This window comes from Pelobates fuscus, chromosome 5, assembly GCF_036172605.1.
Source record: "Pelobates fuscus isolate aPelFus1 chromosome 5, aPelFus1.pri, whole genome shotgun sequence".
In the NCBI taxonomy this organism is placed as follows: Eukaryota; Metazoa; Chordata; class Amphibia; order Anura; family Pelobatidae; genus Pelobates; species Pelobates fuscus.
Window position 1 is genome coordinate 86,629,075 of NC_086321.1, and position 27,698 is coordinate 86,656,772.

Below are 27,698 nucleotides of genomic sequence, written 5' to 3' on the forward strand. Positions count from 1 at the left end.
CACTCACAACATCTTATTGTAACAGACATCATCTGCATGAAAGATGCTTATAATCTTAAGGGACCTTCCATAACCTACATTTTGTACTTTAGTGCAGAGAGTGTGCCTGTGACATAGTTCTAGGTGGAATTACCTGCCAGTATTTGAAAATATACCTGAATCAGAAAACAGAGCCCCCTAGCACCATCATGCAAGCTAGATTGTCTTCTTGGGAAGCCTTTGCAAATGACACAAAAAAAGCATTAACATGGATAGTGCTTTTTTTCATAAGGGGAAAATAAGTCAATCATTTTTTGCAAGGATTTAAAACAGAACTACAGATTTTACAGATTATCTGCATTCTTGGGGAAAGGAAAGTTTTAATGTTATAGGGATTTCAATCCCTATCATATGGATTCAAATATCATACTTGGTAGAACATCTCATGGATTAATCATTGTATTCAAAATTTAGCTTGTAAATAAATAAATAAATAATAATTTTCATCTCTGGAACAAAAAACAAATGGTCTAAGCTTCGTCACATTTTTATACCTTAAGAGTTTTAGTTTATCTTTCAGTGCAAAATATTCTGACTATTTTAAACTCTGTGCATTACACATTAAAAGTGGACATGGCGTCCACAAACATGGAGAAATACATTTCTAGGGAATTATAAACATTGCGCTGGGAAAACCTCGCAAATTGATGGATTAAAACTAGTACCTTAACATTTGACAGGCACCACCAATATATGATGATGATGAAAATATCCACCAATACTTTTAAAAAAAAAAAGTATATATAGTATGGTAATTAATCCTAAAGACAAACAGAACTGGTTTATAAAATAAAAAAGGGTAGAACTTACAACAATAATACTGAATGGGATCAATATTCCACCTAATAACGGGTAAGAAATGGTGTCTTCTTTATATGGATACCTGATGGAATCATCGTTACAGAAAAATCCTCGTTTGAAGGAACTATGCTTCAAATTGAGAATTGCAAAAGGCAATCCAGCTAGCAAAAGGGAAGAAAAATAGCAATTAACATGGGCTAAACAGAGCAATGACAACACATACAAATACAGAAGTTATTATGGGATACTGGGAAGAAAAGCAGCATAAGCAAAATTAAAGAGTAATGGGGGGGGGGAAAAGGTAAGCCAACATTCTAGAACTAAAACTGCCAATATCTTGCTCCTCACATACTACTAATAATATCAACGTATTTAACCAGGAAAGGTACATTCAGATCACTCTGGTTTCCAGTTGCTCAACACCCATAATGTTACTATTACACAATTTAAATGGTACTCATTTTATCTACTTTGGAAGGATAAAGGGCTGAGTCAACCCTGCCGGGATTTGAACTTGCGACCCCAAAGGATTGAACAGATTCTACATTAGCCCACTGAGCTATCTAACCAGTATAGCCTGCACTTACCATCGGGCAAACAGGGCAAAGACCCGGTGGCCTAGTGCTGGCCTTGCTGTGTGCCTTCTTGGGGCCGGTGGGAATATCAAAGTTATTTCTCACTGACCCACAGGCACTTCACTGCAGGAGAGTGAGGGGGGGGAGGAAGACCAGGAGGTTGAATGTCCCTCCTGCGAGCTGAGCACTTTGGAGTGTTGCATTGTCTTACCACGGCAACGCTCCTAGTAGCTCGCACATGGTGTGAACTCTGCCGAAGGAGCTGGAGGCTAAAGATTTTTACCACCACGGGACCACGAGGACTTGCCATGTCCCGTCCCCCACCCTCCCCCCCACTGAGAAAAAGGAAGAGGGGACAAAGTTTTTTGTTTGCATTATTAACTAATTTTTAAAAATGCATATTTGTTTCCATCACAAGCACCCAACCGCCCATGCACACACACAATATATAGGCCCTATACCATCCAACACAGTCGAACATCAATTTGTACTCTGGTATCCCATTTATGGAGACACCAAAGTCACAAGCAAATGTAGCACAGAGTTCCAGTTTGCCTCAATGGCCTCAAAGGGATTGCATAACACCCACCTACTCCTCCATTGAAGACTTTTAGTTCAGTTTTTGTTACCTTGCACAAGTTGCACATATCCATTTCCTCAGCACCAAACTACTAAATATGCCCTTACAGACAATCCATAGTTTGCAAACATGCATAAAGACTAACTGCACTGTACAGTTATAACAAATCTGTTTGATGGACAAACTTGTTTAGCATCTGGGTGCAACAGGGTCGCAGTTATTTAATTTTTTAAAATAATTTTGTAGATTGTAGAACTATATTGGTAATGAATTTCTTATTTATAGATGTTGATGGCGTGATCTAATCGAAAGGATTATTAACAACAATCACTGACTAGCACTTCTAGACTCTGCCGCTCCCAATCTGCAATTAGCAGACCAAGTGATGTAAAGTGCACAAACCCTCCAAACGATTGCTGCCTTTCTATTCTTCCATCCGAGAAGGTTGAAGCTAAATTTCCCAACATTCCATCACTATTAAAGAGGTTAGCTTAAAGCCCGTGAGAATGTGCCCTCAACTATATATAAAGTTCTGTTTCCCATGCTTATGAAATCTGAAACTTCAACTTGCCATGACACGATATGTCTGGAAATAGCAAATTATAATTATCAGACTGGCAGTGACCGAAAAAGGAGTCTAATTATATAACTTATTTAGAAAGCGTTTCACCAAGAACATAGTTTGCTCTTACTGCGAAGTATGTCTTAGAATCTAAAGGACACAACTGCATGCAGTAGTCCACCTGTTATGGCAGATGTGGACCACCTGTTGTCTAGTCAGACCCAAGAATAACCCTATTTTTCTGTATGGTTTACATTTGCATTTAGGATTCCACACTATTTTGGCCTACTTTCATTTCCCGAAAGCACTGCAACTCCTGGACAGGAAGAAAAATAAAAATAAATAATATAAGAGGAGATATCTAGTCCCTCTGGTTCCAGTTAAATGGACGCTAAATACCTTAACTACTAGTCTTTTTGATGCCTAGAGGTCAGTCAGCATGCCTCTACTAAAGGGCAATTTCTAGTGAAGGATGTAAAACATGTACAGTCTTTACGTTTGGGTGTCATGATGCCACCAAATGTAGTTAAGTCTACCCATAGAAAGACATTTTAATGATTCTCTATGAGAAGAAACATTTTGTTTCAAAGAAGCAGTTGCTGCATGTGTGTAAAAAAGAGCCCTCGATGCTTCTCTTTGTAGCATTTGATTGGCTGAGACCATCCATAAGGTTGAACAGCACATACTGTGAGACTGAGATGCCGGTGGATGAAAGGTACGTTTATATCTTTATTATTTTACATTCCATGGGAGGACGCTAAAAACTAAAAATCACCAGGAACAATCTAATAATATAAATATTTATAACAACATTACAGTCTTCACTCTATTAATTTTTCTATCATAATGTTCCTCTTCTCTAGGAGCTCCATATTACTTGTGTGTGAGTGTATAAGAGAGCTCCACAGCAATATTCCTCACCGTAATGTGCCTTTTAAAGGGCCACTTTAGGCACCCAGACCACTTCAGCTCATTGAAGTGGTCTGGATGTACTGTCCCTTTTGCATTTAGTGCTGCGATGTAAAACAGTTAGTTTGGAACAGCAATGTTTACATTGCAGCACTAGGACTGCCTTTCCCAGACATCCACTGGAGGTGCTTCCTGCATCGTAATGGACCTTTGGTCTGGTATCTGAGACGGGATGTCCTCATGCTCTGCATGAGGACATCCAGTGTAAGAATTTTCCCCATAGAAAAGCATTGATTCAGTGCTTTCCTATGGAGAGGTCTAATGCACGCGCAGCACTTGCCACGCATGCGCATTAGTGCCCGCTCATTGTGGGAAGTCAGAGGGAGGAGCGTCGACCCAGCATCGAGGGACATCGGCACTATCATAAGGTAAGTAAATAAAGGGGTTTTAATCCTTTATTTAATGTGGGTGTGGGGCGAGGGGCATCGGGGGAGGAAGGGAAAGCTTTGTATTCCTGGCACTATATAGTTTTCCTTTAGCTTCAATACGCGTGTGTAGAAATCCTTCTGTGTAAATAAGATACTTTTTTCTTAATTACATTTTAGCTGCATAAATAATCATTCGATGTAGGTCACCTAAAATTTCTCAGAACAGTCCTGCCCCTGGCCACACCCCCACTAACATCCCTATGATTAAACTGTCCCTCTTTTGTCTATTTGAAACATCTGGGGTACGTGACAGATTTAACTGGCATTTCATGAAATATTTAGGTCTTCAAACAAGTTTTGTTTTTTTGTGTGTGTTTTTTTTCCAGACGAGTGATTAAGCCTTATTTTCAGACAGTATAATAAACGTATGTTCTATGTCTCTTCTTGTCAGCAGTATGTATGCAAAGTATGTAAAATACAGGTGTGATAATTAGATACACCACAAATCCTTCCATATCCTTGTTGGCACTCACTTTACTTTCCAAATAATCAGATTTTCCTACTGGCCTGGGAACATACTCCAAATAAATATCGACAATGCCATTTCCAGTCACTCAATCCTCCTTTTCCCACCACCATACAATGCAGGAGTTCACGTTCAGGAACATGCTTCCTTTACATTTCCTCCTCACAATCCGAAATCAGAAACTCTGCACAATATACTAAAATACACAGCGATTACTATATTTAAACATGTTTCCGCAAAACTGGGCTGGAGACGGTCACACGGTTATAAGGGAAATAAATATAGTCAAAAACAAAACATGTCAAGCAGATAAAGAAAGAAAGGGCTAAACTAGATTCTCCGGCAGACTTACTGATAGCCAACATTGGAAAGGTAATACTTATGACCTACATTTGTCATTATTCCATAAGCTCAGCATGTGCTAGCTTATTATACACTCCTATTTGACGTGTGTTGTGGCAACGTAACCGGTTTTTTTTTTTTCCATACTACTTGTGTGAGAGATGAAAGCCTGTATGGCTGTTGTAACACGGACAATTTATTATTTTTTTTTACTTCCGAACGTCAGTCACACATTGGTCATTAAGCTCTCACAGTGAGGCATTATATTACAGGGACATTGATTTAATTCAATAATATGTGGAGGCCACTGGGACACGTGAATGGGAGGTACATTCTATGCACGTATTGGAATTACTATAATTTTTTTTTAAAGAATGGATAACTAGGCTTAGTCAAAAGTGAATGAACGTTCTCCTTTCACCGATTTCTATCTGAGATCATGGTTTACTTTTGCATCAAATGCAAGGCTATGCAATCACAGTCAGGCGACAGGTGAAATGTAATATGTCCCATGATTCCCTGTGCAATGCTCAAATGCTTGTGAACTTACATGTGCATGTACAGCATCATGAGAAAAGCATACCCATGGGTTATGCTGGTTGGATGCAAGAACTAAACTCAAAGAACTTGGAACCGTAACCCCGATTTGGAAAAATTCCCAACCTTGACCCTAATTCCCTGTCCAACTACCGCCCTATCTCGCTACTTCCGTTTGTCTCCAAGATCCTTGAGAGAGTTGTATATCTGCGAATGACAGACTTCCTTGAATCCAACTCTCGGCATGACCTGCTTCAATCTGGATTCCGCGCTCGTCACTCTGTTGAAGCAGCTGTGACCAAAGTATCCAATGAGCTTATCACTGCAAAATCCCATGGCCACTACTCTATCCTAATTCTCCTCGACCATTCTGCTGGTTTTGACACTGTTGACCATTAACAGCTTCTTCTCATCCTCCATAATCTCGGTCTACAAGATACCGCTCTCTCCTGGTGCTCTTCCTACCTCTCCCAGCGCTCATTCAGTGTTTTTCTCTGGCTCTGCCTCTTCTCCCCAACCCCTCTCTGTTGGTGTTCCCCAAGGGTCTGTCCTTTGTCCCCTATTGTTCTCAATCTACAATGCCTCCCTTGGTAAACTCATCAGCTCCTTCAGCTTCCAGTATCATGTCTATGCGGTTGGCACGTAGATTTATCTGTCCTCCCCGGATTTCTCACGTCTCTGACTGCCTCTCTGCTATTTCCAACTGGATGGCTGCTCATTTCCTTAAACTGAACCTGTCCAAAACAGAACTTCTGGTCTTTCCACCCTCAAGTGTTGCTACTCCCTTGTCTGCGTCCCTCCAAGTTAATGGCGCTACCATCCACTCTACCTTTAAAGCTTGCTGCCTAGGGGTTCTCATTGACTCCGACCTCTCCTTCACCCCCTCATGTACAAGCAATCGCCAAATCCTACTGCTTCCAACTCAAAAATATGGCAAAGGTGCTTGTCCATGCCACTGTTCTATCTCGCCTTGACTACTGTAATCCGCTTTTCAGTGGTCTTACGTGTTCCCAAATTGCCCCATTACAGTCTATAACTAAATGCAGCGGTGAGGCTCATCTTCCTGTCCGCCCGCACCTCCCACGCCACACCCCTCGTGTCAGTCATTAAGTTCCCGTAAGATATAGGGCTCAATTTAAGATCCTGATACTTGCTTACAAATCTCTATACAATGCTGCTCCGACCTATTTACCCTCCCTATTACACAAATATGTCCCATCTAGGCCCCTATGCCTAACCTCTGTTCGTACTTCTACCTCTGATGCTCACCTTAAGACTTCTCTAGGGCTGCACCGTTCCTATGGAACACCCTTTCCCTCTCTTAGACTTTCACCCAAGCTCTACTCTTTCAAAAACAGCTTTGAAAACCTACTTCTTTAGGAAAGCATATCAATTAAACTGTGAACATCTTTCCCTCCCCGCACCCTGATTCCTCTCCTGAAACGGTCATCAAAGCAAAACACTAAGCCCTCACCGGATACTATCCTAGCAACCTACTTTTCTACCCTACCCTTACCTTTTGTGTCGTATTACCCCACTCCCTCTAGCATGTAAGTTCCCTGAACAGGGCCCTCAATCCATCTGTTCCTGTGCGTTCAACTTGTCTGGTTACAAATACGTGTCTCTTAGTCCACCCATTGTACAGTGCTATGGAACTTGTTGGCGCTTTATAAATAATAACAGAGGTACATGTGTTTACTTTCCTGCAACGCTCTCCTCCCCCTCCCCCTCCTTTCCTGGATGCTGAATGCATCTAATGGTGTAACAAATGTTTTGGGTTTTTTTTTGTTACATTTTGTTTCACAGGTACCTAAATAGCTTGGTTTACTGATTAACTTGGTGGTCCATGCTTCAATTCTCTTAATATTGACCTAATATCTAAAATTAAACCCCTGTGAACTTTGTCTTCTCCTGTGCAATGGAAATCTTCTCACAATGCATAGACTAAACATTTTATATTCGGTCTGTTCCATGATGTCCCCAATAGAAATCGCTTGGTTGGGACCGATTTATGGATCCCAACTAAAGAATTAAGAACTCATGGTGCAACATAAAACTAAAAAAAAAACAAAAAAAAACAGAAAGCAACTGAATTTCCTTATTTCATTGCACAATAATGGCCTAAATGCTAAATATTGGCTTTCAATATGGTGCTGAGCAAGTTTTATGGATGTGAGTATTTTCTACATAAGGTATTTAAAAATATATATATATATATATATATATATATATATATATATATATTGTTGCATTGTGATGCTGAAAAGTTAGCTGGCCTGGATGATGTCATTTCCATCCGGTGTGATTAAGATAATCAGTGCACAAAAGGTGAATTACAACACCCTGATGGGTGGGAATGACATAGATGGAAAAATCCATGTATTGGTACAATTACAAGTGGCCTCTATCTACTGATATGTAACTGAAGATTGATAATAAAAAATAACAGAGCTTCCAGAAGTGCTAAAAATCAAACAACAACATGACATGGGAAGAAAACAAACACTGTTATGAAATTTAGGGCTCGGTTCCAATGTCAGAGATAAACTATCTAGGGTAATTGAATATCAATGTTTCCACTGAAGTATAAGGAAATATTGCCATTTCATTATCAAAGAGAATGTTATCTATGGCAAAAGAATCCAGCCCTAAGAGTCATAGTTCATAAAAACAAATAGTATTCCAATTTCCCTAATTAGCTGACACTGACACAACGGTAAAAGACAAGATCTTCTAATGATGGCGCATGTTACAGTCCTAAAATATTGAATAATGGTTTACTCCAAGCCAGTGGCGGAGCAGTGGCCAGGCCTCCCTGTTGACCTCTGCAGATGTATCTTCTGACCGTGACAGTGTTGCTATGGCAAAGCAGGCTCTAGATGCGCCGACAATTATGGGCTTTTGGCAACGTAAAAAATGTACTGCTTTGCGGCTCCACCAATCACATTGCTGCAGTCTCCAAGACTCTGAGTGTAAGTTGCAAACTTTGAGGCGCTCTCTTAGGCCAATGCCTTCCAGGCACTCCACATCAAGTCCTCAGAGGACATGACAGCGACACGCTCACACCACGGGTGAGTGTATGGGAATTTTAGCAGAACTGAGTGCCTGTGTGGTAATGACTATCAGCTAAGTGACTACTAGGTAATAGTCAGACATATTTTTACCCCATAGAAAAAACCTACATAATGGCTCTCACTACATCTGATAAAAAAGTAAGTGAACACTTGGGAGTGACTCTCACTCCACTCAAGTTGGATTAGTGGCCATGTAGTAAAGACTCGCTGGCCTGAATGATGAGTGAGTGACCTTCTGGTAATGACTCCCATTGCCCCAGCTGAAAGGAAAGCCTGCACCCCCTTCACTCATTTATTGCTGATGGTCATTGGGGGCTTTAATGTTATAGCATTTCATGCTGCAGTAATGGAGTGAGCAAGGGATTAATGGTACTCTCTCTAGCTGAGGAGTACCAGGACTGTGTCTTTTTACTTAGGTTACCCTGCTTGGCTGTCTGCTCTGCTTGAGAAACCTCTAAAGGCAATATCTAGAGACACTGTCATGACATGACAGCTAACCTTTTGGCACTATGCCTGCTGTGGACAGTGTTGGAACTACCATGATGATCAGAGCAGCCCCCCGAGACCCAAAAGCAGGAAGGCTGGATGGGCCTTAAATAAAAACAAAAAAAAAAAACACAAAAGTAATTTGTGAGGGAATGTGTATATGTTTGAGTGTGTCACTATCAATGTGTGTGTGTCTATCAGTGAGTGTGTGTCTGTCAGTGTATGTGTATCTAGGAATGTGTGTTTGTATGTATATCTGAGAGGGTGTATCTGTCAGTGAGTGTGTGTATCACTGAGGGCATGTGTGTCAGTGAAAGTGTTTGAAACACTGTACATTGCTGTTAGTCCATTTTCAGCAGCATCATTAGTCAGCCTGACACAAGAGTTCTGACGTTGCTAATGTTTAATACAGAAGAAAGAATTATTATTTTTTAAATGAGAGCAATGCTACTAGATATGTTGTATGTACAAAATGCTGTACCGTTGTACTTCTTTCAAATAAATCACGTTTGTAGTACTTTGCGCACGAATATCCTAGCAGCATTGCTCTCATTTTTTCCCTTTTGGTTGACAGTAGCACGGAGGTACCTTTTGTTAAAAATGTTTTTTCTTTTTTAAGGCTGGTTTAAACCCTGACATCATTTACATTGTGACCGCATTAGCTAATGTTAATTCTGTGCATACTGGCCATCTGTCATCAGAATATATAGCACGCTCCGCCCCTCCGCGCCACCCAAGTCCTCTCCTCAGCTAGGCCTTTGGGACATCCCAAGCCCTGCAGTAAGGGAAGGTAATGTCACTACAGGAGGTTTGAGCTGCAAGGAGAATTTGGTGTGGGATGACAGGTAATGTTTTTTTTAGGTTTCATTATACACAAAGTATAGGTTTCATTATATGTTGCACTAAAGATCAATGATAGGTAGTGACAATTTCACACAATGAAGGCCGGCAGATTGCAATTCACAAATACTGAGGTTCCAAGGTTCATTATACTGTGCTCCATGTTTGTGTATCGAGACGATGTGTGGCGTAGTGTATACAAACCGTACATTCTGCAACAAACATTATGGAATAGTTATAGTTATTGTGTGCATCGTCACCAGATAATCTTTCATGGCTGTGTCCAAGTGAAGCAATGCATTTTTATCAGATCCTACTATCCCATTTCGGAAGCTTTTCAAATCAAACATGATCAATGGAGAATTTATCCTGTACCACCAATAAAAATATATTTCAGTACTTCAGTCATAACAAAAACTCTAACAGAGACACAGAGTGCGGGACAAATCTTGAACAAAAACAGGTCCACAACCAGGACTGATGCTCGATCATGCAAACCATGTAGACTGTGTACTAAGGCAGTGCAAAACACTCAGTGAATGCACAGTTTGCAGACCTTATGCTAATGGAGGTAGACCACATGCTTTACTGCTACAAAACTGGCGAACCACATGCTCAGGTAGTGCAAAGCACAAAGACTGGACAGTCAGCTGGAGCTGGTCAAAGCAAGAAGTCCTAATGCTGGTCCAAGCAAGAAGATGTCAAACTCAGAGCAGAGCAAGAAGATTGGACACAAGACTGGACAGTCAGCAGGAGCGGGTTAAAGCAAGAAGTTCTGATGCCGGTCAAAGCAAGGAGATGTCACACTTATCGCAAAGCAATTAGATTGGACACAAGACTGGACAGTCAGCTGGAGCTGGCTAAAGCAGGAAGTTCTGATGCCGGTCGAAGCAAGGAGATGTCACACTTATCGCAAAGCAATTAGATCGGACACAAGTCTGGACAGTCAGCTGGAGCTGGCCAAAGCAGGAAGTTCTGATGCCGGTCAAAGAAAGGAGATGTCACACTTATAGCAAAGCAATTAGATTGAACACAAGACTGGACAGTCAGCTGGAGCTGGCCAAAGCAGGAAGTTCTGATGCTGGTGAAAGCAAAGCAAGAAGATTGGATACTAAGTGGAAAGAATGCAGACCACTTGCTCATCTGGTGCATAGCAGTCAGACTGTTTGGACAACTAATGCAAAGCATGCAGAATTGATGCAAAACGTAAGATGGACTTAAATGGTGACTAATGTAAATAACAAATTACGTCCATCTCATACTAAATGCAATGCAGAGTATGTCTTCAAAATGCTTGGCCTTTAACGTTAAATGTATAGCTAAATATGTACATACTCCAATACATGTGATTTGCAGTGTTTCTTATCAACACCCAGTACAAAAAATCCATTTCATTCAGTAAAATCTCATTAATTTTTATATAAATTTTTGAATACCTAGTGGTATTCACATGGTTTTAACAAACACATTGTTTAAACACAATATGCACAAGTTAATGGAAGCAAAGCAAAGATGTCCTAGAATTTTATCTGCCCAATCACAGCATGGCTGGGTGTTTTTCTTTTTTTTTTTATTACTGCAATTCTATTTCGAAAAGTATGTTCCTTGGAACACACAAGCCAATTGTTCCAAAACCCTACAAACAACAGTTCCATTATAATGTTCCTTAATGTCATGCTATCTCTATTCTACTACACTGACAAGTATAGCAATTATGTTTTCAACCCATTCTCAAATATTGGATAATTTGCCGCCCTATATCCATTTTTTTTTCTTTCCCAGTTTTATATTTGTTACTCATCCTTAGCACAACATAAACCATTCCTTTTGGCAGAGAATGACTCATACCTTATTGATGCAAGTGAGTAATTAACTAAATGCAAGAACAAATAGTTACGGAATCAATAGTAAAGCAAATACAACCCCTTTATACAGGACAATCCTTTTCCAAAACTACCAAAATAATGCATAAAAAAATATTATTACCATAATTAATATCTTGGGCACTAAAGAATAAAACATGGCCTTAAATCTAGCTTACTGCTAGAAAAACAAACCAATATAAATAAAAGAAGCTATACGATAAGTAAGGTCTCGGAAGCCTAGATGGAAGCCTGCTGGAAAGATTCTAGGACACGCTTTATGAAATGCCCCCATTGCCCGTGGTTTAGGCTACTTACAGAGCAAATGGGTAGCGTGAAACCCACTGTGTAGAGTACAGTGGAGGTGACGGTGCTCTCATGGAATGGATACTTGATGCTGTCGTCATTACAGAAAAAACCTCTCTGATATGGTATTTTTGTGATCAGCTTTAAAACGATCAAGGGCAAGCCAGCTGTTGGGGGAACGGAAAAAGAACAGAAAAGTTAAGAGATCTGCTTGACCACAGGTTTGTGGCAAAAAATGTTTGAGGAACAGACTCGGTTATAAAACAAAGTTAATTCCATGCAAGTAAATGGAAATCAAATTAAAACGTCAAGGTAATAATTCTTGTAAGGAAGGAGTTTCATATGAGAATTAAGTCTTTGAAGGACTTGCATAGCTAACCTCCCTATCCTTTATGCTGTGACAGCACACGAGGTATGAATTCTGCTACCCATTCACTTTATAGGAGGAACAGTACAAGTAGTTTCATTCATGCATTTTTCATCAATAAACTACATGGACTTCTGAACTATGTATCCTGTAAACTCCTGCTGTTTAAATAGTTTAAATTCCACACAAGGGGAAGAAAATACAAGAAGCAGATGTATTCATTGCCTCTAGAGGACGAATATAAGGAAGAGATGTCAACAGAAAGTTTTGTGTTCCTCCTGATTCTTTGACTACTTCCAAAAATGATAAGGAAATGTAAGGCTCCTACTGATTGTCAGCTCACAAGCACCAATGCATAATTTAGTAAGCTTAACCCTAAGAATGTAGAACTAAGTGGTGCTTCCTGGCACATTCCAATATATTTAAATCAATAAACTGCTTCTAACGTTGGAGGTAAACTAAAACTGTCCTAATAAATGAATACGTCAAAATAAGTTAAAGGGGGTTAAAAAGAAATATTCAAACGTTTAAAGGAACCTTTTGGTCTAGGATTAATGGGAATCAGCTCCTTTTGTTATTAAATTGTGGTTTATTCAAGAATGGTTTCAGGGCAGTACTGGATAAATATTTCCCAGGCTGCCCAAGTTTATTGTGGCTGCTATTCCTAATTCAATCCTTTTCCTTTAAGTGATATGCTGGAGTGCCGAGGAGCGTTTTATTCTCCTCGGATTCACTCCAGATAGACACGGAGCTATGTGCAAATAGAAAGACAAACAATGTTGCTCCTCCCTCACTGGTTTAACAATGCATCTCATTAAACAGGAAAATGAGAATGCATATTTAATGGTGGTTGTAATGTACTTTATTACTTTACTGCTACGGGTTAATAGCTTTTCATCGAAAGCCTATTTTTATTTACATGATTAACTGCTTCTTTTTAACCCCTTAAGGACCAAACTTCTCGAATAAAAGGGAATCATGACATGTCACACACGTCATGTGTCCTTAAGGGGTTAAACACCATGATTTTTTTCCCCCATCAAACCAATGCATCGCTTTACAAACTGAAAGGGAACCTCTAGGCACCATAATAACTAGAATAAAGTTAAGATGCCAGGATATCCCTGGCACCCGTTTACCTTATTTGGTTATGCCGCTAATGAACAGTATAAGCCCATAGTGCTGAATCTAGCACTGGTTAGCTCTGCTCCCTCTCCTTCTGCTTTTCTAGGGAGATTGAACCAGGAGCCTCTGGACAGACTTTCTGCTGATTAGCTGAGCGCGTCAGCGGACCATCCACAAAATGGCTTAAGAAAAAAAAAGTCTGTTTCTCAAGTCGCTTATAAATGGGGTGCTAGTGACTGGCTTAGGACCTCAGATGATGCTCTTGTGAAATCAACGGCGCCCCTGCAGAGGCTGTCCGAGGCTTTTTTAAAAACCTTTAGGGGTTAAAATTTTAACTGGCACCAGGGACCTTTAAACAACTTCATTCAGATAAGGTTTTTATGCTGCCAGAGGTTGCCTTTAAAAGGAATACTCCAAGCTACTATTTTCTGTAATTTGGTATTTAATGCTTATACTTTCGTATCAGCACACGATACAAGGGTTAATCTTTTCGTAGTCTTCTGCCACAGAAATGTTTAAAGTGCCTTATACCGAAGGGTGGGTGAAAACCACAATGTCACCTAATATTTTAGTCATCCATCTACGGAGCTATGTCTGGTGCCCTGGCAGCCACCCATTGTAAGCAGTCAAACTGTTTTAGAATATTTTGACCTCTTACCTGGACTCCGCTATACTCTGCAACATTTGACAGAGAACCAGAAGCTCCTGTTTAAGAGCTTCGGTTATCTCTACTGAGTTAAGACCTGCAGTGCATGGCTAGTTCGTTGTCTGAGGGTCAGCTCGGCATCGCTGAGACAGCTTCTGGCTCTGTCAGATGTAGTGGAAGCGTGGAGCAGCACCTGGCAAACCCATGGTAAGAAGTCAAAGCATTCTAGAATGGTTTGACTACTTACAATTGGGTTGGGTGTCAGGGCACTCCTAGCACCATAATCATTACAGAACACTGTAGTAGTTGTGGTACTCTACATCGACAAACGCATACAATTTAGTAGATATAACTCCAAAGGCATAATGCATGCAATTATTTTTGCATGTTTTCTTTGGGGTTCATGAAGACTAGTATCTGTAGCTACCCCAACCCTTCCCCTTCTTCCACGGATCAGACTCGCTCACATGTGCTGGCAGAATGACCAATCAGAGGGATGCTTTGGGAACTAACCGCAGACTTCCAAATCAGTTGCAAAGGCAGGCACACGCTGGCCAACTTGAATATAGCCCCAGGAAGCCAAGATAAGATACTTCCTGGCTATCAGACAGGATCAATGTAACAGGATTGAATTACAAAAGTGCCGGTCTCTAAAGAAATCAGCACTTTAATAAATAGAAAAAAAAAAAGAACATACTCTCACAGATAAAGCACCTCAGCAAGCTGAATTGCTTAATGTGGTTAGAGTGCTCTTTTAAAGGAAAACTCCAAACATTATAACCACTTCAGCCCAATGTAGTGGTTATGATGCAAGAATAGTCCACGTTTCCTAATGGTTTGACACAAACTATGGGTTTCCAATGCACTGTGGCCTGGCCCCTAACTGTACACGTGTTCCACCACTTCTGCCATAGCAATATCAGTTCTGTCTAAGTTTGGACTGCATTCATTGAAGGAGCACGTCAACTGACACACTCAGCCAACGAATGTCATATAAAAATGAACTGGATGGATATCGCTGTAGTAAACATGGTGCCTGGAGCGTTCTTTTAAGAACAGTGTTGTAAAACTTGAAGTGGTCTGGGTGCCATGTACCCCGTTTTAACCCTACAGCTGAAACACTGCTTTCCTGCAGGAACAGCAATGTTTCTTTGCAGGTTTAACTTGCCCTTAATGGCGGTCATACTGGTAAAATCTCCTATTTCTATTAGATTAGTGGTTCCCAACCCAGTCCTCAAATACCCCCTACCAGTCCATGATCTAGGGATTACCCAGTTGTGTCTAAGGTGTTTTTAGAAGAAAGAAAAAAAAAACACTTTAGACACAACAGAGTAATTCTTAAATCCTGAAATGGTAGGTGATACTTGAGGTCTGGGTTGGGAACCTCTGTATTAGATGGTCTCAGAGAGACAGAGAATCTAATTGGCATAGCACATGCACACCAGCCTCCCAATGCTTCCTTATGGGAAAGCACTGGGTTGGCAGAGATCATCAATCTCGATGATCTCAGCCAGAGAAGCAGAGCAGAACGCCAGAGACCCCGGCAGTCAAACCATGTTCCTTTAAATGAACAACATTGGGATGGTACTAATAAATTGAGAGGCAGAAGAAAGGGGCTTAATAGTTACGCCATACATTATCTTAAAATTGGCATTTCTAAAATATTTTATTTTACTCTATGATAATTACAATACTTAAATGAATCAACAGATTCATTGAAGTACCATAATTTACTGCCTTATACAAGAAAATTTATCTTGCGTTTTAAGTCATATGTGAAATTTGGGACAACAGTTATTTCATGCATAACTCTTAACATTTAGCAGATGAAACACCAGTGTGTCTAAAGGGCATGCAGGTGGGAAGGTGGTTAGTAGGTGATGGATAGGACATGAAGCAGCCAAATACAGAGGGGGCAATAAATAAATAAATTGTAAAACTATTTTTGATTTGCCCATTAATACACTTGATTCAAAAACGATTGACAATCGCAAAAATAAAAATGGACATTTTTCTATATTTTATATTAAGAACCAGGGAGATACCCCCACAAAGAGCCAAAACACTTATTTTCTTTAAATTAGTTATATCATTACTGGAATATTGTTTCAAATTGGATGATGGAAGAATGAACTAGAGTTTGTTTCTTTTTTGAAAACTGGAATATTTTTTTTTTTTTACCCCTTAAGGACCAAACTTCTGGAATAAAATGGAATAATGACGTGTCACACACGTCATGTGTCCTTAAGGGGTTAAACTTGTTCCCAAAATAATGTAGCACAAAAAAAGAACTTGCTTGGGTAGAATGTTGCTACATTGTATAATTGGTATGTAAAAATAATGCAAAATCAGATATTTAGGAAGTGAAAAGACAAATTGAGTATATATGCACATTTGCAGATTGGAATAGAGCAGGGATGCCAAAAAAAGACAAGCACTGTGCCAAAACAAGACTTTCGAGTCCCTTGGCATGCTTGAACTATTCTTTAAAATAATGTGTAAATTTGTCTGTGCGTATGTTGTCTGTGTTTTAGTTAGTGTGTATGTGTGGTGCTATGTATATGTTTAGGAAGATGCTTGTGGGTTTGTGTGCATGCATGTGGGTTGTCAATGGTGTTGTGTTTGTGGAGGCTGTGTGTTTGTGTGCAGGCTTATTGCATTATTTGTGGGTATGGGAGCCTTCTTCTGCAGACGTGATTATGGAGCTTAGAGTGCACCTTAACCCTTATTTGTATTTTTTTTTTAAGTGGCTGTGTTACTTCTGAGTACTTCATTAAATACTTGTATTGGACTGCAATAGAGTTTCATTACAATTCCAACGTAATCAAAACTATCATGAGACAACCTAAGGACTACTTTGTCTCATGGTCAAGTCTGATGGTGACAAAAGGCAGATGTTTGCTGTCAACTTTTGTCTAATCCCAGCAGCCATCACAAGCAGTACCTGTGGGAATCAGGCAAATCACTGTAAGTTATAAATCGTAACAACTTTAGCTGTAATCCGACAGTGAAGACACACCGTGCATGGAAATTACTGTGATCTGCCGATCCAAAGCTTTTCTATGGTAAGCACTGCACCCAATGCTTCTCACAGAGAAGCATTGGATACAGGGCACACACAGCATCAGGCATCAGCATACTGTGCACACTGACAATGGATGTAAAACAGATTTAATTATCTGTTACAGTCTTGAGCCCCTAAAGGCCAATTGTCAAAAGTAGATCTGAAAATTGCAAAATGTAAGCAGTGCTATTTCTCATAAACAGCACTGTTTTTATTTAAAAGGCCTGCTCCACGAGTCTAAGCTCAGTGCAGGTTGTTCTATGGGCGGAGAAGGTGGCAGTGGACACCCAGTGGACCTCAGGTAAGTTGTCAAAACAATCTATTAGGGTCTATGCCATGTCACGAAGGTCTGGACTTTAGTGGTTATGGTTCTCAGAGTGTTCCTTCAAGATAAAGAAGAAATGTTGTCGCTTAGACTGTCCCTTTATTGAAGATTCTAGTTTATACCCGTGTGCAGTCACCATAGAGAACTAAACAGACATGCAAGTCAATGGCATGTACACAGATCCATCGTCCAATATCTCGCAGGCAAAGGGATACTTAATCTGTGTTCTTTTTCCCTCCAGGACCTGTAGCAGTCTTAAAGTAGACATTCGAAAACATTTTTTCTGGCACATTTTACAGATACAGCAGAAGCAGACTTTGGTATCCACATAAAATAAATAAAAACTGGTACTCGTTCACCTACTGCTGGGTTTTATACCCGGCACCATCTCACACGCTGAGCTCATTTTGACAATCTGTGGCCTTTGTACATTTATAAGCTAAACATTACCACTGAAGGCAATAGTTTCTTGGCAATGCGAGTCTGTGGGTACTCACAGTTCTGTTAAAATATGAAATAGCTCCCCAAGTGAATATTAACACTACACAATTGAAAAGGCACAATATTTTAAGTTTATTTTGCCCAACATTCACCAGTCGTTAATTAAAATGTAAAAAGTGAATAAGAAGTGGAAAATAAACAGATGTCTAAAATGTTAAAAATAAAAAAAAAAATCAGCATGATTTTATGTGACCTTGTCCCTGCCAAAATATTTCAGTTTGCTACTGTTTAAACACAGAACTTAGCTCAGCACTAATATTTAGACGGCTGTTTAAGTAATAGGCATGTGCCGGGAAGTCATTTGAGAAGATGGGTTTTTTATAGAAACTAGCTAAATGTAACAGAATACATTGACTTTTTGCTGCCAGGACGGCCATTAATATATTCTTTCAGAAGCACGTTTTTAAAAAGGCTGGTTGGGGAAGAATAAAATCCACAAACTAAATGTTAAAGGAGCAGTTCACCTGTGTAATCACTGCTTTATATACATTGATGTTTTAAAATAAGATTAAAATTTATATAAAAGCATTGTGGCTATGCTGTAGTGAAATCTAGGTAAATATTTAAATTATTTAATTTTCCAAGCAAAGCACTTTCTACTTAAAGTAACACTCCAGCTCGCTGGTAGCGGTGCACTGGCACTGTGCGAGTGTAAGATGACAAACTATTTTTACATGGTTTGACATCTTCCCTAGGTCCAGTTAGGCGCCCATGCCACATCTGCTCTATGAGGAGGAGCCAAATGTCACTTTAGGGCAAAGCAGGACTAAAAGCATTGGTCAGGTTCATGCTTTCCTGCTATAAAACACCAGGTGAGTCACGTTTACCCAATGGAAACAATCTGTTTTTTTCCCTGCAGAAGATATGGCAGGTCCTAGATAAACTGTCAAAACATGCTAAAATGGTTTGACATCTTACAACGAGATGGCATCAGGAACTCCTGGCATTATTACCAATATATAAGCCTGTAATAGTTATAGAGTTTAACCCCTTAAGGACCAATCTTCTGGAATAAAAGGGAATCATGACATGTCACACATGTCATGTGTCCTTAAAGGGTTAAGGGGCCCTTTAAAATGGTCAAATATTTCTGTGTCATGATGGTAAATGAAGTATAGAAAGATAAAACATGTATTGACTTTCACAATGAGTTCCACAGAAAACTAGGTCCCTCACTGGGTGTAAACAAGTCACTGTAGCTTTTAAAATACCTTAACTTCTTGCCAAAGTTTGTGTTTATTTTAATTATAGGCACTTGCTTAATGAGTGATTTGTATGAACCACACAAGTATATGCCATGTTAAAAAGATTGTAGATTTATTTTTATTTCAACTTGAAAGGCAGAAACAGTGGGAAAGACTATAAAAGAGTGATTATTTAAGTAAATATGTGAAAAGCAATAGTTCACACCACGGGAGCAACGGACCCCAAAAAAGGCATTTGACCGCGTGGACTGGGACTACTTGACGGCAGCGTTACGCCACATGGGATTTGGCCCCAATATCCTATCGTGGGTATCAGCACTGTACACAACACCCTCCGCCCGCATACAGGTCAACGGAGCCCTGTCGTCGCCCTGCCCCATCCGCAATGGGACTCGACAGGGGTGCCTTCTGTCCCCCCCCTCCTGTTTGCCCTCTCTCTGGAACCATTTCTCTAGGTGATCAGACAGGGTTGGGGAATTACAGGGCTCACCAGAGGGCAACAGGTTCTTCCCAGAGCCTTCTTCCAATCACTGTCGATGGCATTGAGGAGGTTTATCTTTTGCACCTGACAGTCCGCACAGATAGATAACTTGTTTAATTTCTACTCCTCTCTGCATGGTCTATGTATGCTCTCGACTTGCTAAATCCTTAATAACCAATTTTAATTTAAAAGGAATGAAAAATGGAAAAAAAAAAAGTTAAGTTATAGGTCATTTTCAATGTTTTATTTGGTGATAAATGGCAGAGAAGCGACAATTCCTCTTTAATGATGTGTTTCATTAAAGGGACACTATAGGCACCCTGACCACTTCATCTCAAGGAAGTGGTCTGGGTGCCATGTTCCCTTTGTTTTAGCCCTGCAAGAGAAAATGGTCTCAGAGTCTCAATGATCTCTCAGCCAAGCATATGGGGCCCTCCTCAGACCATGGGAGAAAAGGTTTTAACCTTGCAGGAGGGGGTCACCTAAATTGCGAATACGACACTAAACTGTTAGGAATATGTATTTGCTTTTCATAAAAAGAACACTATAGCGTAATGATCAGTGGCGGAACTACTGCAGTTGCAGCTGCGACCGGACCAGTCACTCCAGGAGGCCTGGCTGCCCTGCAGACCGCGGTGTCCGCCGGCTTAGTAACGCGGCCCAACTGCCGGGCCGCACGTTCAGGGGCTATGTATTTCTAGGGGACCCGGTCAGTGCGGCAATGCTTTAACAGCGCGACCGGGCCCCCTGTGATGAGGTCAGACGCTGGCAGGAAGGAATATTAACCTCGTGTGTGATAGGGGAGCATGTTTTTTTTTTTTTTATAAATTCTTTATTTTTGAGTGCATATAGGTTAACATTTACACATGTGTGTGCCATGCCCCAACGGCAGGCACCCACTATATAGCAGTAAACATCATTGCTACATGGTTTAACAGAGAAATACAATGCACAATTTTTTTTTTATTTTTTTTGTTGTAAGTGACTCTTGAAAAAAAAAAAACCTCGCACAATTAATAAAGATGCAGAACAAAGTTAAGTATAAGCGTATATAAAGTGGTAATTCGACTTGTTATAATTGCAACATAAATTCGCCAGCAGTTATGTAGTGAAGGTAGCGTCTAAAAATGCAACGTTTAAAGCTATGATTAGACATTCCTACACATGGGTTGGACTGTGCTGTAAACGCCTCATGTAGCAGTGTACTGCAGTTCCCTCCTGTGGTTTATGGCTGAATGGAGTGATCAGGCGGCCAACTCAATTTTCGTCTTTCCAGCGTAAATGCATGGTTCAATGCCACGTGACGGCCTAAATAGTGCACTAGGGCAAGTGGGGGGGTCTAATATTTAGAGCTTAATAAGTATAATTAAATGCAGTTTTGCAAAGGGCAGGTAATGTGGACTGGTTAATTGTACCTCTTGCATTCGGTTTTAATAAAAGGTTAGGGCAATTGTCACAGCCATCTAGCTGCCATGAACGGCATTGGGCCAGAAAGTGGGCTCAAAGTACACCGAGCAGTGTAACGCATCACTCATTATCGCAACAATTAAGAGCATTATAGGTCAATATAGGGAGTGCAGAAAGAATCCAGCCCCATCAGGGATGCTGCAAGAGGCTTAGCTTATCTTGAACAATAAAAAAAAATACCAATACAATATATATACATGTACATAAACCCTTACTCTATATGTAAGAATGCAACATAAAACATTCGTATCAAGCTCCCACTGGTCCAGACTAATTAAAAAACAGTAGAGCCCAGAAGCGATAGCCCCTTATGATATGAAGCAGTAGTAAGTGCCTCGTGAGATGAGATGTAGAAGGAGGCGTTGGGAGTGTTCTGAGCTGTGAAGAAGCCACGAGATGTAGGCCTGAGAACTGGGTGTGTATCTTATGGGGTGGTTAGGAGGACCATCGGGATCTGGAGGGTATGTTAGAGGGAGCGTTAGAGTGTTTACGGTGAGGGCATGGGAGACCTTATTGGGTGAGGTTACATGCCGACCCGAAGTTATTCTACGAGGAAACCCTAGTCAATTGATGTGTCGTTAATTACTGGTGTATGCATGAGTCTTATTCTAGTTCCCTCCTTTTTCACTGGAATTAAGATTTAGCAAAGAATAACGTTATGAGGGAAAGTTACCATTACTATCGGCCTAGGAGTGCATAAAAATGATAAATATCAAATCGAACAATAAAAAAAAAACATAGAATATTGCATTAGTGTTAGCAAAGAATAACGTTATGAGGAAAAGTTACCGTTACTATCGGCCTAGAAGTGCATAAAAGTGATAAATACCAAATCGAACAATAAAAAACATAAAATATTGCATTAGTATATATTGCATTTGCCATTTAGGTGGACGCCAGATCAGAGAGGGTAATCTAAGGTCCACTCAGGCGACAAGCGCCTAGGCGGTATGCCACATCATACCTGTGCAGGTAAAATCAAAGGTGTCTAACGTCTTGAAAAACTAAAAATTGAAAAACTATAAAAAACTATAACTTTGGTTTCTAGGCCACTGCGCCTAAAAGCAGAGGTTAGTAGGTTACAGTCCTCTTATGGATGTCCATATGGGTTTAGGTTCCACGTTCCGGTGTGATCATCTTCCTGCCCGGGGTGTTCGGGTGAAGTTCAGGTGGTATTCGCCACACTGGGTGCCAGCCGCTGTCCCCGGGGTATGAATGGTTTTGCGGTAGCAGGGTTCCAGCTGTGGGAGGCTCGCCCTGCCACGTCCTGTCCGATGGCAGCTAATGAGTCCTGGGGTAAGCCAAGTTCAGTTAGTAGCCCGGCTGCTTCGTGGATATCGTGAATGTCCCGTGTCCTGTTGTCTTTTAGGATTTGGAGCTTGTGTGCCATCCGCCAGCGGTACTGTATCTTGTGTTGTCTAAGCAGGGCGGTTAGAGGTGCCAGCGTTCGTCTCCATGCCAGGGTATAGCCGGACAGATCCGAATAGAAAGTGAGGTGCGTACCTTCAAATTCATATGGCGTGTGATCTCTGGCTGCGGTCAGTATCGCGGCCCTGTCTTTTCCGTTCATCAAGCGAACCACCAGGTCCCTGGGGGTTTCCTTTGGGGCTTTGGGCGACTTGGGGATGCGGAAGTAGTCTTCCAGGCCCACCGCCTTTCCTTGTCTTGGGGGCAGAAGTCCAGTGAATAGTCGCCGCAAGAAGTGAGACACCTCCTCAGCGGGTACGTCCTCCGGGATGCCCCTTATTTTCACGTTCAATCTGCGCCTCGTATCTTCCATCACAGCAAAACGCTGGTCATAGATTTTATGCTGTTGCTGTAAGCGGGCGATTTCACCTTGTAGTGAGGTGAGTTGCGTGGCATGTTCCCTAGTGGTGCCCTCCAAGTTGCCCAGTCTACCCGACAAGCCTCGTATGTCTTCGCGGATCTTTGTCGTGTCCGCCAGTATAGTGTTCTGGAGGGTCGTCAAGAGTGTCGTGAGTACCTCGGTAGTGACCGGCGAGGTGTCGGGCCCCTTAGGGATCGGTTTAGCGGGTTTTGCCGCTTGTGTTACTTCTTCTTCATCCTCCTGGTAGAAGTCATCAGATAGGTCCGAGTAGTTCTCAGGGAAGGCGGCCATCTTGGGCCCTACCACGCGGCCGGCCTGGCGTAGAAGGTCGCCGATATTTTGGCTCTGACAAGGCTTGTCTGACCTCAGTTTTTTGGTTTTCCGTCCCATTTGTGTGGTAAGGTGCCTGGAGGTTCCCTTGAAGCGGACGATAAGGGAATTTGTATCCTAAAAAGGGCGATATTTGCTTCGATGTTGAGGAGCTCATGTAAAGCGTGTCTGCTCGGCTTGGTAGCTTGGCTCCGCCTCTCCGGGGAGCATGTTTTTGATACCCCCAGGCTTGTACATAAGGACCTACACAGCACAGAGCAGGGAGACTAACGTTATTAATCCTTACCTAACCCTGTATGTTGGGGGAAAAAAAATGTTTAAACACATAATGCATTAAGATCTTTCCTTGTCAGTGATCTCTGTAATAAACCACAGAGCATATAATCTATGCATGCACGTCAATATGCGAGTTCCAACCCTACACAGGTAATACTGGTTATCATCTGCAATTTGCTTTTTCAGAGAGAATAAAAGAGGTATTGCAAACCCCAAAGTAAAATTATTTATTTAACCCACTACATAGTGATAGAACATGAACATGTTCCAAAGGAATTAAGTAAGAAGGCTCCTATCAGTGATGGCTATCCTTGGCACTCCAGAGGTTTATGAACTACAAGATTGGCAAGAAGCATATAAAATATAGTTCACAAACATCTGTGATATAACACATACCTACTATTATTAGAGGAATGATGGACTTTTTGCCCTGAATAGCTAACATTCAGCCATCAATGAAGCATACAGTAATTAAATCGCTAGCAACTTGTGGATCTCACAATCCGATCTCGGCAATGGCTGTGCATGAACAGCTGGAAGGCTACAGTTTTCTCTTGATTTACATAATGACACAGTCAGGGCTGCCATCCAACCTCAGGCTGAAGGAGGAAAAAAAAAAAAAAAAAAAAAAAAAAAGGTTTCGGTTTAAAAAGCTGCCAGATGTTTATCTGAATGTTTGTTGTGACCCACAGTGGAGAAAAGTCTGGGTAGAATAAAACCATAAAGGTTGGGTGTTAGCCATGTTTATTCCATTGACGCCCTCGACCTTATTACACTAGAACTCTGTGTAATTGCACGTGACATACAAAATAACGTGCATAAAAAGATCCATCAAAAACAAATGATCACGACACACCTTGGCTAAATTTACCTAGACTATACTTTTCCGCTCATGGATATTCGTCTCACTAATCTTGGAATTGTAAAAGCCAGAGAGAGAATTGCAAATTTAGAAATCACATAGTAAATAAAATTACAAATCTGATTCTCATGGACATTCACTACACCACTAACTGCAATGAATTCACTAGGGAATTGCGAATGTTAAAAAAAAAAAAAAATCCAACTTGTCTTTTTTGGCTTTAATATTTAAAATGTATTTGTGAATTGACAACAATTAACCCAGTTAGTGATGTTATGATACAATGTGCAATTCCCCATTTACTAAATAGGCCCCGGAGATCTTTACAACAAGAGTAAATTATTCAATTGTTTCATCAAGAGAGACTGATGTACATTTAAATGTACCTACAACTGCACAATGACACAAAGTCATTTACATACTATAACCCCTTTTTCTACAAACTGGGTTATTTTTCCTACAATTCAGATTTTATTCTGCCATTCAGTTTTCAACTCACTAAAATTTGGCATTTACTGAATATACAGAACATTTTATTTCGTAATAAAGGTATCCGTTTATACTTCCTTGCAATCAGCATGCGATACCAGAAATCACTGCTATACCAGTCAATATGATGCAATCCCCCAGCCACACGCACCTTGCAACATTCACAACTCAATCTGAGAATGACAGGCACTCCACATACATGTAACATTGGTATATAGCAGCATGTATCATGGGATACCAATAATTCAGTGCCAGACATCTGAAAGGAATGCTATGCATCCACCTTTAAATACATATATTTGTACTTGATGCCTTTGGCCATAGAGATATTTATGTACGTTATGCGCATGTTGTGCTGTCAGATGCTGTTCAAGTCCCTTCCAGGCTCTGTGAAACGGCAAGAGCTACGAAAGCTTAAAAAGCTGCAAGCCCATCCCGAGTTAATTTGCAGGAATAAAAAGGTGTTAACGCCAGTTCAGCAGAGCTGTATCCTGCTTACTTTATGAAAATACTTTTGAGGGAGCAAAGAAGTAAAACTTCCCCTTCATGACACCCCAAGGGGTTTACATCGGGTGCTGCAAAATGTCCTGTTTTTGACCAACTAATGGAATGTGGTTGGACAGAAAGTGGAGACACTATAACCTCTATAATGGGCAGCAGTGGTTACAGTGTCAAAACTTTAAATATTTTGTGGATGGAACAGGCATTATTGTTTTTTTATTTCTCCAAAACTGTCTAAAACCAACATGTTTAACTATTCACTTTTAAAAACAGCACTAATTCTTGGGTTCTTTGAAATGTTGGAAATGTATGCCATATCTGAGGCACTACAAATGAACAAGCATTTCAATAGCACAGCAGGATCCACGGTTTGTAATGGAACAAAAGCTTTAACATGTTGGCTACCTATGGAGAACAGCAGCACACATATGTAAAAAAATAAAAATAAAATCAAAATCAGAGATCCAAAAAAATTATTTAAAAATAGAACAGGCAAAAGTTTAATATCTAGCCCTATAGTTAACTCCCACTTGGGTCTCTCAAATATTTACATTCTGAACGGTTTGTGTGGTTGTGGCCAGTCTGGGGCTACACTTTAGAAGTTATAGTATTTGAAGTGTTCCTTTAATACATTGATTTCTATACTGCATTTGACGATACAGTTTTGAACTCAGCCTCCTTATAATACTACCAATAAAGAGTTAAATATGGAGCCTCCACCTTGCTATAACATAGTGACATATAAAATATCCCAGGGTCTTAGTGGGACAGATACTATTCTAAGGGCTGTTCTGACTAGTAATCTCACATGAATAAGCCAGGTTTGATTTTTATAAACTTGACCCTGGATGACCTGGCTCCCAGCGTCTAATTTCAGAGACCCATCATTATGGATAAATATATTTCAGCTCTTCCTAGTATTTAGCACCTGGAACATTTTTTGAGAAAGCATTTTATTTTCCTGAGCATAATGAAGGCTCTCATTTTACTCCCCCTTCTTGCAGACCGTTCTAGACAAATACAGTATTCCAGCTCGTGCCTGTATAGCTGCACAAACTCTTTATTAGTTGTTATTAAAAAGATGCCTGCATCGAACATCAGTAGACAGTAAAAATATATAAAATTGAAGAGGTAAAAAAAAAAAAAAAAAAAAGTGCATTAACACCACAAGAAGACAAAACTAAGATGGTTTGTTCGTGTCAATGATATATGTCAAACCTAGATCATCGACAAAAGCCACCCACATTAATATTACAAAAAAAGAAACACACGGTTTATTAATAAAGCGTCAACGCCGCTTATACACATACACAACAGAGACAGTACATACAGTACACAGCATACCATCTCCAATACCACCTATCATTACTACGGCACCCAGCCCGGGTAAAAAAATAAAATACAAATAAGGTCTATAGATACCTTCATACAAACTAAAGACATAACATGTTATTGTGCACTCACATCTTCTTCCAATTGATCAAAGGGGGAAAGGGGTGTGAAATAATCTCTTAGTGAAGACTAAACAGGGGGACAAGCCAAAAGTCCTAAACTTGGTCGACCCCGCATGTACAAAACAAGTACATCATATCAGACTCAGTCAATAATTTACTTGATTTTGAAAGAATTTAGGAATAAGCAAACATTTTGAAACTGCGCTATACCCCACAATATAAAGAGAGCGGCAGGTTTTGCAAATGTAAGAGAGTTTCAAAATTGGTATATTTTAAGACAGCCATAACGAATGTTGAGCAGCTTCACTAAACTGCAAACTGTAGAAAATTTAAATCAGAACTGGGACATTTAGGCTAAAATAGCCAGATCCGTTACATTTTGCAATTTGCTACAATTCGGAGTTTAGTGAATAGAACCTTAAAGGTTTAAACAGGACCATTATTCAGCATTCATTAGTAATGGAAGCAATAACTAATCCTTCCACAAAGCAAGCTTACACAAGGGTGTCCATACCGCCGAGAGAACACACACAGTTCAAAAAACCAGAAAACTCCTTTTTAAATAACCAAGTGCCTTCCATGATGAATGAAGAAAGAAGTACAATAGTTTCCTCCAATTCCTTTCTTAACAATAGCCAAAGGACAGCAGGAAGATCTCTGTCTTTTCCATTACGCAAACCAAATGTAAACCAGGGCACACTAGGATTAGGGGGCAGGAAAGACAGAGGCCTTTGTTTGACTTGCATGCTTCTCTTTGTCTATAGGCAGAGGCCAGATCCCATGCAGACTTTCAAAACAAACTAATTAAAGCCCTTCAAGTTGAACCCCGCAACCGCAGAAATATTCACCTACGACAGGCTATTTTCACTGTTTACCTGCTAACACTTAGGTAACGCGCACCGCACTACCA

The 27,698-nt window shown here is 40.4% G+C and overlaps 1 protein-coding gene across 2 annotated transcripts in view; it reads right to left on the reverse strand.

The window, feature by feature from the left end:
* Positions 1 to 27,698, reverse strand: part of PLPP1 (phospholipid phosphatase 1) — a 73,764-nt gene that overhangs the window by 35,658 nt on the left and 10,408 nt on the right. The window contains exon 2 of one of the 2 annotated variants that reach the window (XM_063454037.1): positions 850 to 1,001. In XM_063454037.1, coding sequence (XP_063310107.1) covers positions 850 to 1,001 — 152 coding nt within the window. Of the gene's footprint in view, positions 1 to 849; positions 1,002 to 11,879; positions 12,035 to 27,698 lie in introns of both variants that reach the window. The other variant, XM_063454036.1, reaches the window with a different exon arrangement.